This window comes from Cynocephalus volans, chromosome 11, assembly GCF_027409185.1.
Source record: "Cynocephalus volans isolate mCynVol1 chromosome 11, mCynVol1.pri, whole genome shotgun sequence".
Classification (NCBI taxonomy): domain Eukaryota; kingdom Metazoa; phylum Chordata; class Mammalia; order Dermoptera; family Cynocephalidae; genus Cynocephalus; species Cynocephalus volans.
In genome coordinates this window covers 49,352,211-49,366,431 of record NC_084470.1, presented here as the reverse complement: position 1 = coordinate 49,366,431, position 14,221 = coordinate 49,352,211, and the positions used below count along the sequence as shown (strand labels likewise).

At 40.5% G+C, this 14,221-nt stretch overlaps 1 protein-coding gene across 2 annotated transcripts in view; it reads right to left on the bottom strand.

Moving 5' to 3' along the window:
• Positions 1 to 13,606, bottom strand: part of CTDSPL (CTD small phosphatase like) — a 111,879-nt gene extending 98,273 nt beyond the window's left edge. For both annotated transcript variants that reach the window (XM_063113833.1, XM_063113834.1), the window contains exon 1: positions 13,494 to 13,606. In XM_063113833.1, the coding sequence (XP_062969903.1) occupies positions 13,494 to 13,566 (73 nt within the window). In that variant the 5' untranslated portion in view covers positions 13,567 to 13,606. The remainder of the gene's footprint in view (positions 1 to 13,493) is intronic.
• Between the last annotated feature and the right edge of the window lie 615 nt (positions 13,607 to 14,221).

The window sequence follows — 14,221 nt, the reverse complement described above, 5'->3', positions numbered from 1 at the left end:
TGTTGCTATGAAACTTGCTTTTTTTGTTCAACATTACATTTTTTAGTTTTAGCTTTGTTAGTAGATGTGACTCTGGTTTAATCTTTTAAATTTCATTGTTTGGACATGCCTCAATTTATCTATGATTCTGTTTTTATGTTATCTCTTCTAACCAGATCTCAGACCAGCTCCTCAAAAAAGAACATATACCTAAAGAGAATCAAGTGGGCCTGTAAGAATTGGCCACCTTTTATTTCCAATAGTTCCTAGAAAATGAGCACCAAGTTTAAGGCAAGTATTGTTAAGGAGATGATTCTAAGTTGAGTCACGAGCAGGTGTGGGCAGCAGTATATTTCACTAGAATAGTTCCATGGTGTAGCTGAGTATTTTTCCTGGCTGTGAAAGTCAAATCTGATTCTTTGGCCATTCCAGAGGATCTACAAGGCACTAAAATCTTTTGCCAAACTCCTTTCTGTCTGAAATAGTTTAAGTGGATTCTACGGTTTGCAACTAAAACTCTGACCAATAGAACGGTGTTCAAGCAACCTTAAGAGCCTCATTAGCACATTTTCCTTCTAGAAACATCTTAAAGCTCCACTGTTATTTAGTTACACACCTAGAAATAGTCTGTAAGTAGTAAGAGTGAGGCCTATCACTTCTTCCAGAATTTTAGAAATAAAAGCTATTTGATTCTGGACCTTTCCCATAAATATTAACTTCTCACAAGCCCAGGACTTCTCTGCAGAGCTGGGACTTCAGCACACTTATTTCTGTTCTAGCAACAGTCAATCCCTTCATTCTCTTAGACCCCATCAAGATAGTCATTATTTTTATATTACTGTATATCTTCATTTTAAACTCAAATATTAATTTATCTTACCTTATACTTTTGTATTAGCAGAAGGATACTCAAGATCAGAAGGAATTCTCAGACTCAATTGTAAATCTGAATGAAGACATACTATACAAAATCTGTCTGGGTATATTATTCAGTCGTTTTTATTATATTCACAGAATTATGCAAACATCTAATTTTAGAACATTTTCATCACCCCAGAAAGAAGCCCCTTGATCCTTTAGCAGTAATTACCCATTTCCCACCAACCTTCCAGACCTAGGCAACCACTAATCTATTTTCTGTCTCTATAAATTTTCCTTTTCTAAATATTTCACATAAATAGAATCATACGGTATGTAGTCTTTTGTTTCTGGCTTCTTTCACTTAGCATAATATGTTGATTTTGTCTATGCTGTACCATTCCTTTTTCTTGAAAAATAAAACATATGTCACATTTATTTATCAATGGATCAACACTTACATTGTTTCCACTTATTAGCTATTATGGATAATGTTGCTATAAATATTGGTGCACAAGTTTTCACGTGGACATATGTTTTAACTTCTCTTAGGTGTATACTTAAGAGTGAAACTGCTGGATTATATGATAGTTCTATATTTAACTTTTTGAGGAACTGTCAAAAATTGTTTTTCCAAAGCACCTGTACCATTTTACAATTTTCCCAGCAGTGAATGAAGTTTCCAATATATCCACATCCTCGTCAACACCTGTTATTGTTTGTCTTTTTTATTTTAGCCTTCCTAGTGGGTATAAAATGGTATCTCACTGTGGTTTTAATTTGCATTCCTCTCATGACTAAAGATGGTGAACATCTTTTTCTTTTACTTATTGGCCATTTCTCTGCCTTCTTTGGAGAAATGTCTATTCAAAGCCTTTGCCTATATTTTTAATTGGATTTTCTTTTTATTGTTTGAGTTGCAAATGTTCTTTATATATCCTTAATACAAGTCTCTTATCAGATATATGATTTGCAAATATTAACTCCTATTCTGTTAGCTGTCTTTTTACTTTCTTGACAGTATCATTTGCAGCATAAAAGTTTTTAATTTTGATGTAGTCCAATTTATTTAGTTTTTCTTTTGTCATTTGTACTTAAATTTTTTAATTGAAACATAATTGATTGTACTGGACTTCATCAAAATTAGAAATTTCTGCTCTTCAAAAGACATTAACACCACACACCCATTAGGATGACTACTATAAAGAAACCAAAACAGAAAATAACAAGTGTGGCAAGGATGTGGAGACACTGGAACCCTTGTACACTGTTGGTGGGAATGCCGTGGAAACAGTACAGAGGTTCCTCAAAATATTACAAATAGAATTACCATATGATCCAGCAATTCTGCTTCTGGGTATATACCACAAATAACTGAGAGCAGGGACTCAGATATTTGTACACCCATGTTCATAGCAGCATAATTCACGATAGCTAAAACATGGAGGCAACCCAAAGAGTCCAACGACTGATGAATGAATAAGCCAAACATAGTTCATACATACAATGTAATATTAGTTAGCCTTAAAATGGAAAAAATTCTGACATATGCTACAACATAAATAAACTTTGTGTTCTGTTTGTTTGTTTTGTTTTGTTTTTTGGCAGCTGGTCAGTAAGGTTATCCGAACCCATGACCTTGGTGTTATAAGGTTGCATTCTAACCAACTAAGCTAACCAGCCAGCCCCAACTCTGAGGGCATTATGCTAAGTGAAATAAGTCAATCACCAAAAGACAAATACTATATGATTCCACTTAAATGAAGTAGCTAGAGTAGTCAAATTCATAGAGACAGAAAGTAGGATGGTTATTGCCATGGGCAGGGGGAGGAGGAAATGGGGAGTTATTGTTTAATGGGCAGCTTCGTTTCTGCAATATGAAAAGAATTCTGGAAATGGATAGTGGTGATGGTTGCACAACCATATAAATATACTTAATGCCAATAGACTGTACACTTAAAAATGGTTAAAACGGTAAATTTTACGTTATGTGTAATTTACCACAGAAAAAACTTTGGGGGAAAAAAAAAAAGAGATTGCTAAGAAAAAAAACAGACAAGCCATGCACCGGGAGAGAACATTTATAAAACACATTCAACAAAGCAAACTTACATCTAGAATTATATAAAGAACCTTCAATAATAAGAAATCAAACAATCCAATTTTTTAAAAATGGGTAGCAGTTTGAACAGTCATTTCATCAAAGAAGTTTTTTGTATGACAAGCATTTAAAAAGAATCTCAGCACTTTCAGAAGCTTGGGAAATACAAATTAAAACAATAGCAAGATGACAATAGACAACCACTAGAATGGCTAAAATTTAAAAATTCACAATATCAAGTTACTGATAAAGATGCAGATCAACTAGAACTGTCATACTGCTGGTTGGAATGCAAAATGGTACCACCACAGGCAATTTGGGGGGGTAGTTGTCTTTTTTTTAACATTCACTTGTACATTTTTGTGTGGAACAGTGTGTTGTTTCAATATGTGCATATACTGTGCAATGACCCACTTAGGGTAGATGGCATAGTTTTGTACCCATTAGTCTACCACTTCTTACAAGGAATATTTTGGGATGATGGAAACATTCTCTATCTTGACTGTGGTGGAAGTTATACCACTTATGAGTTTTTCAAAGCTCACAAAACTTTGTAACCTTGGGTTACACCAAAAAGAGTGATTTTTACTGTATGCAAATTTACCTCAGGAAAAAAAAATTAAACTTAAAAAAATTCAAGGAGAGAAGTCACACCTATGGTAGTGATCACTACTGTGGAAAAGAAAAATGAATGTTCACCAGTAAGCGCTCATACATTAGACAGTTGCACCAACTCAAATTTTACATTTGTTTGATGACTGCTATGAAATGTACTGTTCTAATCAAAACAAAAAATGAGTATGTTCAGCTGTTTTCTTGAACAATGGGGAAAATATGGCTCTGACTGAAATACTTGGAATTAAAGTCAATGGTTTCTGTATATAAGTAGCAAACCAAATACTTAGAACATATTTATGATATGTTAAGCATGAAAGCTAAATCTTGATCAGAATATAGGGAGAGATATTACATACAATTTAAAGTACAGTATGAATTCTTATTAGTACTAATAGGCTATATTTATTCAAGCCATGTTGACAAGGTAACGCAGTTCGTTCTTCAAGATACCCTGAAACATTAAAGCTTAGGTTAAATACTCATTTTGAAAGGTAAGAACAGCATCAGTCATCAAATGTTAAGCCACTTCTCTTCAATTCTTAAAGTGCTTTAAGTACCAGGATTTTAGAGCATTTTGGCAAATAGCCTTAATAAAAATTATGATTCAAAGAAAACTTACAGTTTTTAACTTGAAGCAACTACTCAAAATCAAAATGAGCTATTAGGTGATTACATAATCCTCAGCATCCATAAAGACCACTGTTTACTAGGCCCTGGCTTCAGAGAACTATATAACACTAGTGTATTCAGTCCAGATCTCAAATACAAAAATGTCCACATCCCAATCCAGTGCTACAAGTAGTTCCCAAACCTTTGCTCCATTATGTGATGTTACTTTAGAGCCATAAAGACAAATATTTGCTTAAATTTTAAACAAAGCACTGAATATACATCTCCATTGTTTTAGAAAATAGGAAAATGTATGTTAAGGGATTAAAGGAAAGACAAAATTATTTAAAGAAAGTGGATTTTTAGGAGAAAGGTCATTAAAAATGCTAAACCTTAAATGTCTTATTAGTCAGAATTTAAGATCTGGAAAATAATTTCTAAGATAAATATTAAACCTTCAACATTACTCAAGAGAATCCTTTCACTCCCTTTTTTAGCAGCTAGATGCTGCTGGCCTTGGCACCATATGTTACTGTCAAACCAAGTGAAAAAAAATATATATATATATATGTATATGATACACGCGCATGTGCATGTATGCGTGCGTGTGTCTCTAAATCTGGAATCATTTGTGGGGAAAGTGTTTCCTGACCTCTGTCAGTTCTTGGCTGAATGGCTTGGTGAAACCACTGGCCACTTTCATGTATCCCTCCTTCCCCCACCTCCAACATCTCCAAAAGGAAAAAAGCCATTTACCTCAAAATTAAACTTATAGCTGTGTGGTCCTTTCTGAAAACCTAGTTCTGCCATTCCAAATGGGGTTCCTCCCCAACCTGGGATGTTCCAGTCAAATACAACCTGGGGCAAGTTTCTGGAATCTACAGATCTACTCCCAGGGCAGTCCAGACTGGAAACAGACTTTCCCAGTCACTGGGCAACAAACCCTCTGTGCTAACCCCAAGAGTATATTTCTACTTAGTTAAATGGATGCTTTCTTAACTGAGAAATAAAATGAAAGATAAATATGAGGTTAAATATGTATGCCAACCAAACAGAATATTAGATCAAAAATATATTTAAATTAAGATATTCATGAACTTGAAGCTAAAATTTTGGTGTTAAGACCAAAGCTTATGAATGCATCTTTTTAAGGTTGGTTAAATAACTGTTGTCACTGAAGCCCTACTGATCTAGACTTGATTTCACACTGTATTCATTACCATTTCTCTTTTTAAGGGACAATCAAGATTCTCAAAGCACTAACTAGATGTGATCTTTACATCGGTCATTAGTGCAATATTAAAATAAATCTTTTAAATGACAACTTTCCAACTCCAGTCTTCCTTAAAATACTTAATTTGAATAGGTCTAAAAGTTCATCAGGAGACTCCTGCCTCCAGGCAGATGGAATAGACATATTTCTTCCTATTCTTCCCAGTAAGCACAACTGCAAACCCTGGGCATTACATATAAAGCAAACAGAAAGGTGGGAAGAAGGCAGCAGATAAACTGGGGCCTTGGGACCTGAGGAACAATACAGTGGCGATTTCCCTGGGGTTTCTTTTTGCTTTATTCTAGGCTTGGAGCTGAAGATTCTAGACTTGGAGCTGAAGAAGCTGGCTATGGGGGAAAACCAACAGTTGCAGACAAAAACAGTCCCAACAAAAACCTACTCTCTGTAAGCAAAGGACCAGAAAAGGGGCAGTCTAGCAAGACAGAAACTTTCAGATAATAACCACTCTACTGCAGACAGACAGACAGACAGACAGACAGACAGACAGACAGACACACACACACACACACACACACACACACACACACACACACACACACACACACATATACACCCTGTGGCCCTACTCCACCCATGCCAACAAAAACCTAATGAGTACCTAGAATTCTACCCCATCGGGGTGTAATGAAGCCTCTGCTGGAATGGTGTCAAAGAGGGCCAAGTGGGAACAGGGACTTTCATCCCTACAAGCTGGCAATGAGCCTCTCGTCTCCCAGCAGTGTCAGTGGAGACCACATAGCCAGGTTGGACTTCCACCCCTATCCAGCAGTGATAAGGTGCTCCCCTTCCCATTTGGGTTGTATCAGAGGAGGCATAGGAAAAGTCAAGGTTTTCACAATCCCTACTGGTAATGAGACCACCCACACTGCAGTTTAGTAGAGACCATATGGAAGATAAAACACCCTTCCCTTCCCAGCAGTAGGTCAAAAGATGCCAAATGGGGAGCCTAGATATCTACCTCCACCTGACTGTAACAAGGCAATGCTTCCCCTTCCCTGCTGGAGCCATGTCCGAGAAAATCAACTAAAACAGAAAAATAAGATCCAGAGTCTCATAACATAATACAAAAATATCTAGGTTTCAACTGTAATTCACTTGTTATATAGAGAACCAGAAAATCTCAAACTGAATGAAAAAAGACACTCAATAGATGCCAATACCAAGATGACAGAGATGCTATACTTATCTGACAACATTTTAAAGGAGCCATGATAAAAATGCTTCAACAAGCAATAAGGAGCACATTTAAAATAAATTTAAAAAACAGAAAGCCTCAGCAAAGAAATAGTCTCAGCAAAGTAAGAGAAAAGCAAGCAAACAAACAAAAACCCCAACAACAAATGGACAGAACGAAAATATACAACAATTGAAATAAAAATCTCAGTGAATGAGCTCAATGAATGGAGGAGATAATGAAAAATCAATAAACTTGAAGACAGAACAATACAAATTACCCAGACAGAAAAGAATGAAAGAAAGAAAAAGAAAAAAGGAACAGCCTATTGATAAACCTGTCGGATAATAACAAAAGAGCTAACATTTTTATGTCACTGGAGTCTCAGAAGGAGAAGAGAAAGGGCAGGGCTGAGAAAGTACTCAAGGAAATAATGGCTGAAAACTTCCCAAATTTGGCAAGAGACATAAACTCAAGAAGCTGAATGAACTGCAAACAGTATAAATCCAAAGAAATCCATGCCAAGAAATATCACTAAACTTCTGAAAACTAAAGATCATACAGCCACTTTGAAAGACAGTTTGGCAGTTTCTTACAAAACTAAACAAAATATTCTTACCATTACCAGTAAAATGGGGCTCCTAGGTATTTACCCAATTAAATTGAAAACCTAGTCTACCAAAGACCTGCACACAGATGTTTTTAGCAGCATTATTCGAAAGTGCTAAAACTTGGAAGCAACCAAGATGTCCTTCAGTAGGTTAATGATTAAACTGTGGAACATCCATATAAGGGAATATTAATCAACACTAAAAAGAAATGCGTTATCAAGTTAAGAAAAGATGTAAATTAAACTTAAATGCATATTACTAAGTGAAAGAAGCTCATCTGAAAAGGCTACATATTACATGATTCCCACTATATGACATTCTGAATAAAGCAAAACTACAGAGACAGTAAAAAAAGATGAGTGGTTGCCAGGGGTTGGGAGAAGGAAGGGTGAATAAGTAGAACCTTGAGGATTTTCAGGGCAGTGAAATTATTCTGTATGATAATATAATGGTGGACATATGCCATTATACAATTGTCTGAACCCATAGAATGTGAACCACTCAACATCACAACCACGGAACCACACAACACCAAGAGTGAACCCTAATAATGTAATACTTTGGACTCTGGGTGATAATGATGTGTCAGTGTGGGTTCATAAATTCTCATAAATGTGCCACTCTGGTGTAGGATGTTGATAGTAAGGGAGACTGGGGGGTGGGGGCCAGGGAATATATGGGAACTGTCTGTACTTTCTGCTTGATTTTGCAGTGAACCAAAAACTGCTCTAAAAAAAAAGTCTGCAAAAGACTGTTAACAGGATGAAAAGACAAGCTATAACCTAGGAGAAATATTTGCAAACCACATATTTGACATATTCTATCAACAGTAAAAGAAACAATCCAACTAAAACACGGCCAAAAGACATGAAGGGACATCTCACCAAAGACAGACAGAAGGAAAATGAGCACATGAAAAGATGTTCATCATCATTAGCCATCAGGGAAATGCAAATTAAAACCATAATGAGCTACCACTATACATCTATCAGAATAGCTAATATAAAAAATAGTGTCAACACCAAATGCTGGTGAGGATGCAGAGAAACTGTATCACTCATACATTTCTGGCCAGAATATAAAGTGCTACATTTACTCAATAAAACAGTTTGGCAGTTTCTTAAAAAAATTAACATGCACCTACCATATGATATAGCAACTGCACTCCTGGGCATTTATCCCAGAGAAATGAAGACTTAGGTTCACACAAAAACATGTATGCCAATGTTTATATCAACTTTATTTATAATACCCCAAACCTAGAAACAATTCAGATGTCTTTCAAAGGCTGAATGGTTAAACAAACTGTGGTATATCCATATCATGGAATACTACTCAGCAGTAAAAAAAAAAAAAGAGCAAATTATTAATACAAGCATCAAACTGGATGAATCTCCACAAAATTATGCTGAGTGAAAAAAGCAATTCCAAAATATCAAAAACTGTTTGATTCTATTTAGATAACATTCCTAAAATAACAAAACTTTAGAAATGGAGAACAAATTAGTGGTTGCCAATTGGTAAGGACAGGACAGGGACAAGAGGGAAGTGGGTGTCACCATAAAAGGCAAGATGAGGAATCCTCCTAGTGATGGAATTTTTCTGTATCTTGATTCTATCAATGTCAACATGCTAATTTAAAGTATTACAGTTTTGCAAGATGTTAACATTGGGGGAACTGGATGCAGGGGATGGAGGATTTCTGTGTGATTTCTTACAACTGCATGTAAATCTACAGTTATTGCCAGATAAAAAGTTTACTTTAAAAAGGCTAATAAAACTGAATCTACTTCAAATCTGTTCTGTCATCTGAAATAGTTATTGCTTCTGAGACTTCTCTTTGCTATAATTTTGTTAGCAGCCCCAAAATTAAAAGGTTTCTGAGTTAAAGGTTAAGTGTCGCAAACATTTGGAGGAAATAGACTTAGTACCTTGTGCCAAAATATCTACCCAAACAAACTTGCCTGCAGAAATCTCATCAGGGATATGTATTAGCTTACAGAATAATTAACTGTTAAGCTAGCATTGATATGTTCTTGCTAATATTGCATATTATTTGAGGTTTCTTGGTTTTGGTTTGTTTTATTGTTTTTCAATTCCCTCAAATTATTCCTTTCCCTCCAAAGAGCTATGGGAAATTCCTTTTGTGAGTTAAAAAATTCATCTGTAAAACATGAGTACATTTTCATTAATATTTAAACAAAAAGGCAAAGTTCCCTCACTTCCCACTCCAGTCCTCTCCCCAGAGATAATCACCGTTGTTAATTTGAGCATTTCCTTCAGGATTATTTTTCGTATATTTGTAGACATATGTACAGTTTTTATGTGATTTTTGTTTGTTTTTGCAAAGATAAGATCATACTGTTTATATCATTCTTCAAATTCTCTTTCCTCATTTAAAACATCTTGGAAATGTACATATCAGTATGTTTAGATCTAATTTAACTCATTCTTTTCAACAGCCTTGAAGTATTCCAGGGTATCGATGTACTATAATCTAACCATTCACCTGTTGATGCTTATGATGGTTCTTATTGTTGCTACTGCAAGCAATATAGCCACCAGTGAAAATCCTTGCACATGTTTCTTTGAGCACGAATGAGGTTATTTCTCTAAGACAGAAACTTAGCAGAACTGGGGCTTTGGAGGCATAGCTAACCCTGTTGACTGGCTGAACCAACACCTGCTCCCAAAGATTTCCAATCTTGGCCCCTCCAGCCTCCCACAACAAAGGCTGGAAAAGCTGGAAACTCACTTTCATCACTTTGCTTGGAGTGAGGGGTGGCCAATGACCCACTTCAGGCCAATTAAACATCAGTAAAAGTTTGCTGGGTGGTCCCTAGGAATGTTCCTGCTTTCCGTGTAAAAGAGATAGACATGACTGGCACTGTCTCTTCTTCCTGCCCTGATGGTGGCTGTGATGTTTGCAGGGGTGGCAGCCATGTTACAACATGAGTAAGTCAAGAGAATCGCTGTGATGTTGACCCTGCTATTAATGAGTTGCTGAGCCAAAGCCGCCAGCAGTCTACCCCCAGACTGCTTATTATGTGAGAAGAATAAACTCCTATTTAAGCTGCAGTAATTCTGGTTTTCTGCTACTTGCAGCCAAATGTATTCCTAAACTGATTCAGTACTAAATTTCTCTCTAAAAAGTCTGTACTCACTCTTCGTTAGTATTGTGGTGAATATTGCTGCCTGTCATGCAGGAGACCAGGGCTCAGGGAAAAAAAAAAAGTCTGTGCTCACTTTATTCTCTCATAAAAATCTATTAAGAGTATTCATTTCCCAAGCCTTTACTTTTAATATCGGCAGTTATTTAAATGTTTAACCAAACAGATGCATGAAGAAAATGTTTCACATAAAGTGGAGCATCATTTCATACATTTATTGGTCAGATTTCCTCTTCTATGACTTTCTTGTTCATATCTCTTGTCCACTTCCTACTGTATTGTTTGACTTTTTCTTATTGATTTGTAAGAGGAAATTTCCAGATAGTAAAGCAGGCCGAGTTAAACTTAAAGGGAGATTTGTCCCTGCATATTTACACTATCAACCAAATCAAACATAAGTGTAAGAAATAAACCTTATTTGACAAGCCAGGGACAGTCATCTCCAAGTGGTGCCCCACCACGTGGCAATGTGTTAAGAATTAATTCAATTTATGCAAAACAACAAGCCCATGCTTAGTACTTTCTTTGTAAAGCTACACCTAAAGAAAGGTTTATGGAAGAGTGACACACTGGCAAACCATGCAGAGTCCTTAGCGTAAAACATCTCTTTTAACTGTCACATCAAACCCAAGAGGCAGTCATTATTATTCCTATTTCACAGAATAAATGATGAAAGTAAACATTTAAAATCAATAATTCCTTGGTATTCCCAAAACTTAAACCATTCCAGGCCCAATATTTAAAAACAAAATGACTGTTCATCTGAAATTAAAATTACATAAAATACATTGTGCCTATCTGAAGACATCAACGTGCTTAAGCTTGAAAGACTGCTGAACCTGTTTAGTGGTTTAAGAATCTGAAGAAGCTATTCCAAAATTTGGCTCTCAAGTTTACCGCCACACTATAGACAACCAAAATTATTTCCATTTTTTAAAGTAAAAAACTAAGCAAGTAGGATTTTAATGCTTCAGCAAGAAGGACCTACTAGCCAGCCACCCCACCCCAGGGAGGCAGGTAAGGAATTCCCGTAATCAGTTAACAACCAATTTGACACTGGAAAACAAAATAGGCTGTTAAAGATAATAAAAGATTGTCATGAAAAGATATGTAAACAAGTTGAATAGAACACGCACTATCCTTGAGTATTTGTACATGGTTTGGATTTTGGATAGATTGACTTTTTGCTTTAAAAATCACAGCAGCTAAAAGGGAAAGTTGGCCAAGCTCCTGCTCCTGGAGTCAGGTGGGGGGCAAGAGGAGGGCTGAGACTCTGACAAATATTTCCCTGCTTTATGCCACACCTCTCCTAGCAAGAGCTGTGGATTCTCTCTGGAAAAGCATGAACAAAGCACTAAATCCACAGTGGGCAAGGAGCACAGGCAGCAAGCTTCCTTGATGCCTCCTGCGAACCCTTCCTGAGGAGACACACCTACCAGGACCCTAAGAACTGGAAGGACAGCGGACCACCTAGGTGCTGCCCACTTGGGCCCCAGGGAGATTCACTTGGAGCATACTATTACAGAATTTTTTAGCTTATTTTTAAGGTACAGAAAAATACCTGGGAGAGTTTGAATTCTTTATTTTACCTAAGAGAAAATCACTCTGCAGACACATACAATATTTATGGACTACTAAAGTGCAAACGAGTTGACAAATCCCCAACCTGAGAGTACCTCTGGTGGTTCCTTCTATTTTCCTGGTGGGCTTGCCCAGTGGCCCCTGCTTGGGGAGAGCTAGCAGTGTTCCCTCCAACCCCACCCTGCTTCCTAGTGGAGGCTGCACACCTCACCCACTGGAACAGCAAGGGTGGTAGCACACGGAAAGAAATTTGACTCTTTCCTAAAATCTGCTGTAGCCAGGTCAGGCCTGGAGAGGGGACAGGGATCCTGGTGGGCTACACCTGACTTTGGTCCAGGTGTTTGGAAGGCACATAGCAGGAAGAGAGTGAGACAAGCTTTAGTCACCAGAACAAAACAAGCCAGATTCCTTGGCCCTTCAGTCTATCCAAGCCTCAGGACACTAGAGAGAGAGTAAGCAGGGCACATGAGAGAGGGTGACACCAAGTCTCTGAGGGGGACAGAGACATGATGAAAAGGAGCAAGAAGGAAACAGAAGAGGGATACTGGGCCAAAATATGCCAAATTCAAACCAAGTGCAGCAGAACAGTGCCGGCTGAGTCCTTGGCCAGCTCTCTGGGAGGGGACACTCCTGGCACCCTGAGGACTCCCCAAGTGCCTGTTACAGCTGGGCCAGGCCTTGTAGTCCTCCCAACAGGCGGGTGGCCCTGAGACAGCCAAGAGCCAAAAAGAGAAATAGGGGGATGGCTCAGCACTGCCCTTCCCTCCCGACTGTAGCACTTGCACAACCAACTGAACATATCCAGCAATGTGCCTCACTGGTGCACAGGCAGGCACCCACATCTGTACATACAGGTTCATGGTTTGGCGCACAGATGCACACACACATACACCCTCCCAATGGAGGGACACAACACAATCTGCCAGTTGGGTAGTACAGGCACACTATCACATAAACTCAGTCAGGAGTGAACACACATAAAACCTCTCTGCAGGCTCATGCTCATGCACACACACTCCACAACCTCTCAGTTAGGTACATACAAACCTCTCCGTAAGGTACATAAACTCATAACCTGTCAGGAAAACAGGCACTCACACCTGTTAGGTGCACACACACCCGTACAATCTCTGTCGGCATACGCACAGATGCACACACAACCTGTCAGGCGCACAACACACAACCTCTGTTAGGTGTGTGCGCACGCACACACACACACACACACACACACACGCTCATAACTTCTCTGCTGGCGTGCGCGCAAACACAAACTCACAACCTCCCGCTTAGATGCGCACACACCCTGTCACAACCTCTCCGTGGGCGCATGCACACGCACACTCGCAGCTTCTCTCTCCCCCAGGCGCACCCCACACCCACGCACCCTCCCGGCCGGGTGCACCCCTCCCCCAGGGCCGTGCGGGCGCACGCCAGAGAACTCGGGTGGCGCGGGGTGTGCACACGCCCCCGGCCCGCAGCCGCCCGCGCCCTTCCTCACCTTTCTCGCTCGGCACCCGGCCCTCGTCCTCTTTGGGGTTGGTCACCTGGGTGATGATGGCCGGGCCGTCCATGGGTGCGCGGCGCAGCGGCCGCCCGCAGGCCCGGCCCCCCCGCAAGCCAGGCGCACGGGGGCGCGGCGCGGGGGGGCGCTCGCAGCCTCCGCCCGGGCGCGCCCGCCGCCCGGCCCCGCACTCAGGGAGAGGCGGCCCGGGCCCGCGCCCCAGCTCCCGCCGCCGCCGACGCCGCCGCCGCCGCCGCCGCCGCCGGGCTGGAGCGGCCGCCGCCTAGTCACCATGAACCCCGGAGCCGCGCCCGGGAGAGCCAAGCACGGGGAGGCGGAGCGGGAGGCCCGGCGCCGCTGGAAGCGGGAGCTGGCGGGCGGGCGAGGGGGAAGGCGCGAGCGAGGAGCGAAGAGCTAGGAGCGAGGGCGGGAGGGCGGGAGAGAGGGAGGGAAGGAGGGAGGAAGGGAGGCAAAGAAGAAGGGCGGGCGGGTGGGTGTGTCCCGGCCGGGGACCGTCCTCCGCCGCCGCCGCCCGCCAGCCCGGGGGGGGGGGGGGGGGGGGGGGGGCGGGGTGCGGGGCCGAGACAGAGGTGGTGAGTGGAGGGCGGGAGGGGGCGTCCGCGCGCGGCCGGGGAGTCTCTGGCAGATGAGTGGGGTGAAGGGCTTGGGGTGTAGGGGGCGCCAGAGAGGTTCTGGGTGGATGTGAGGAGTGTCAGGGGGGCCTG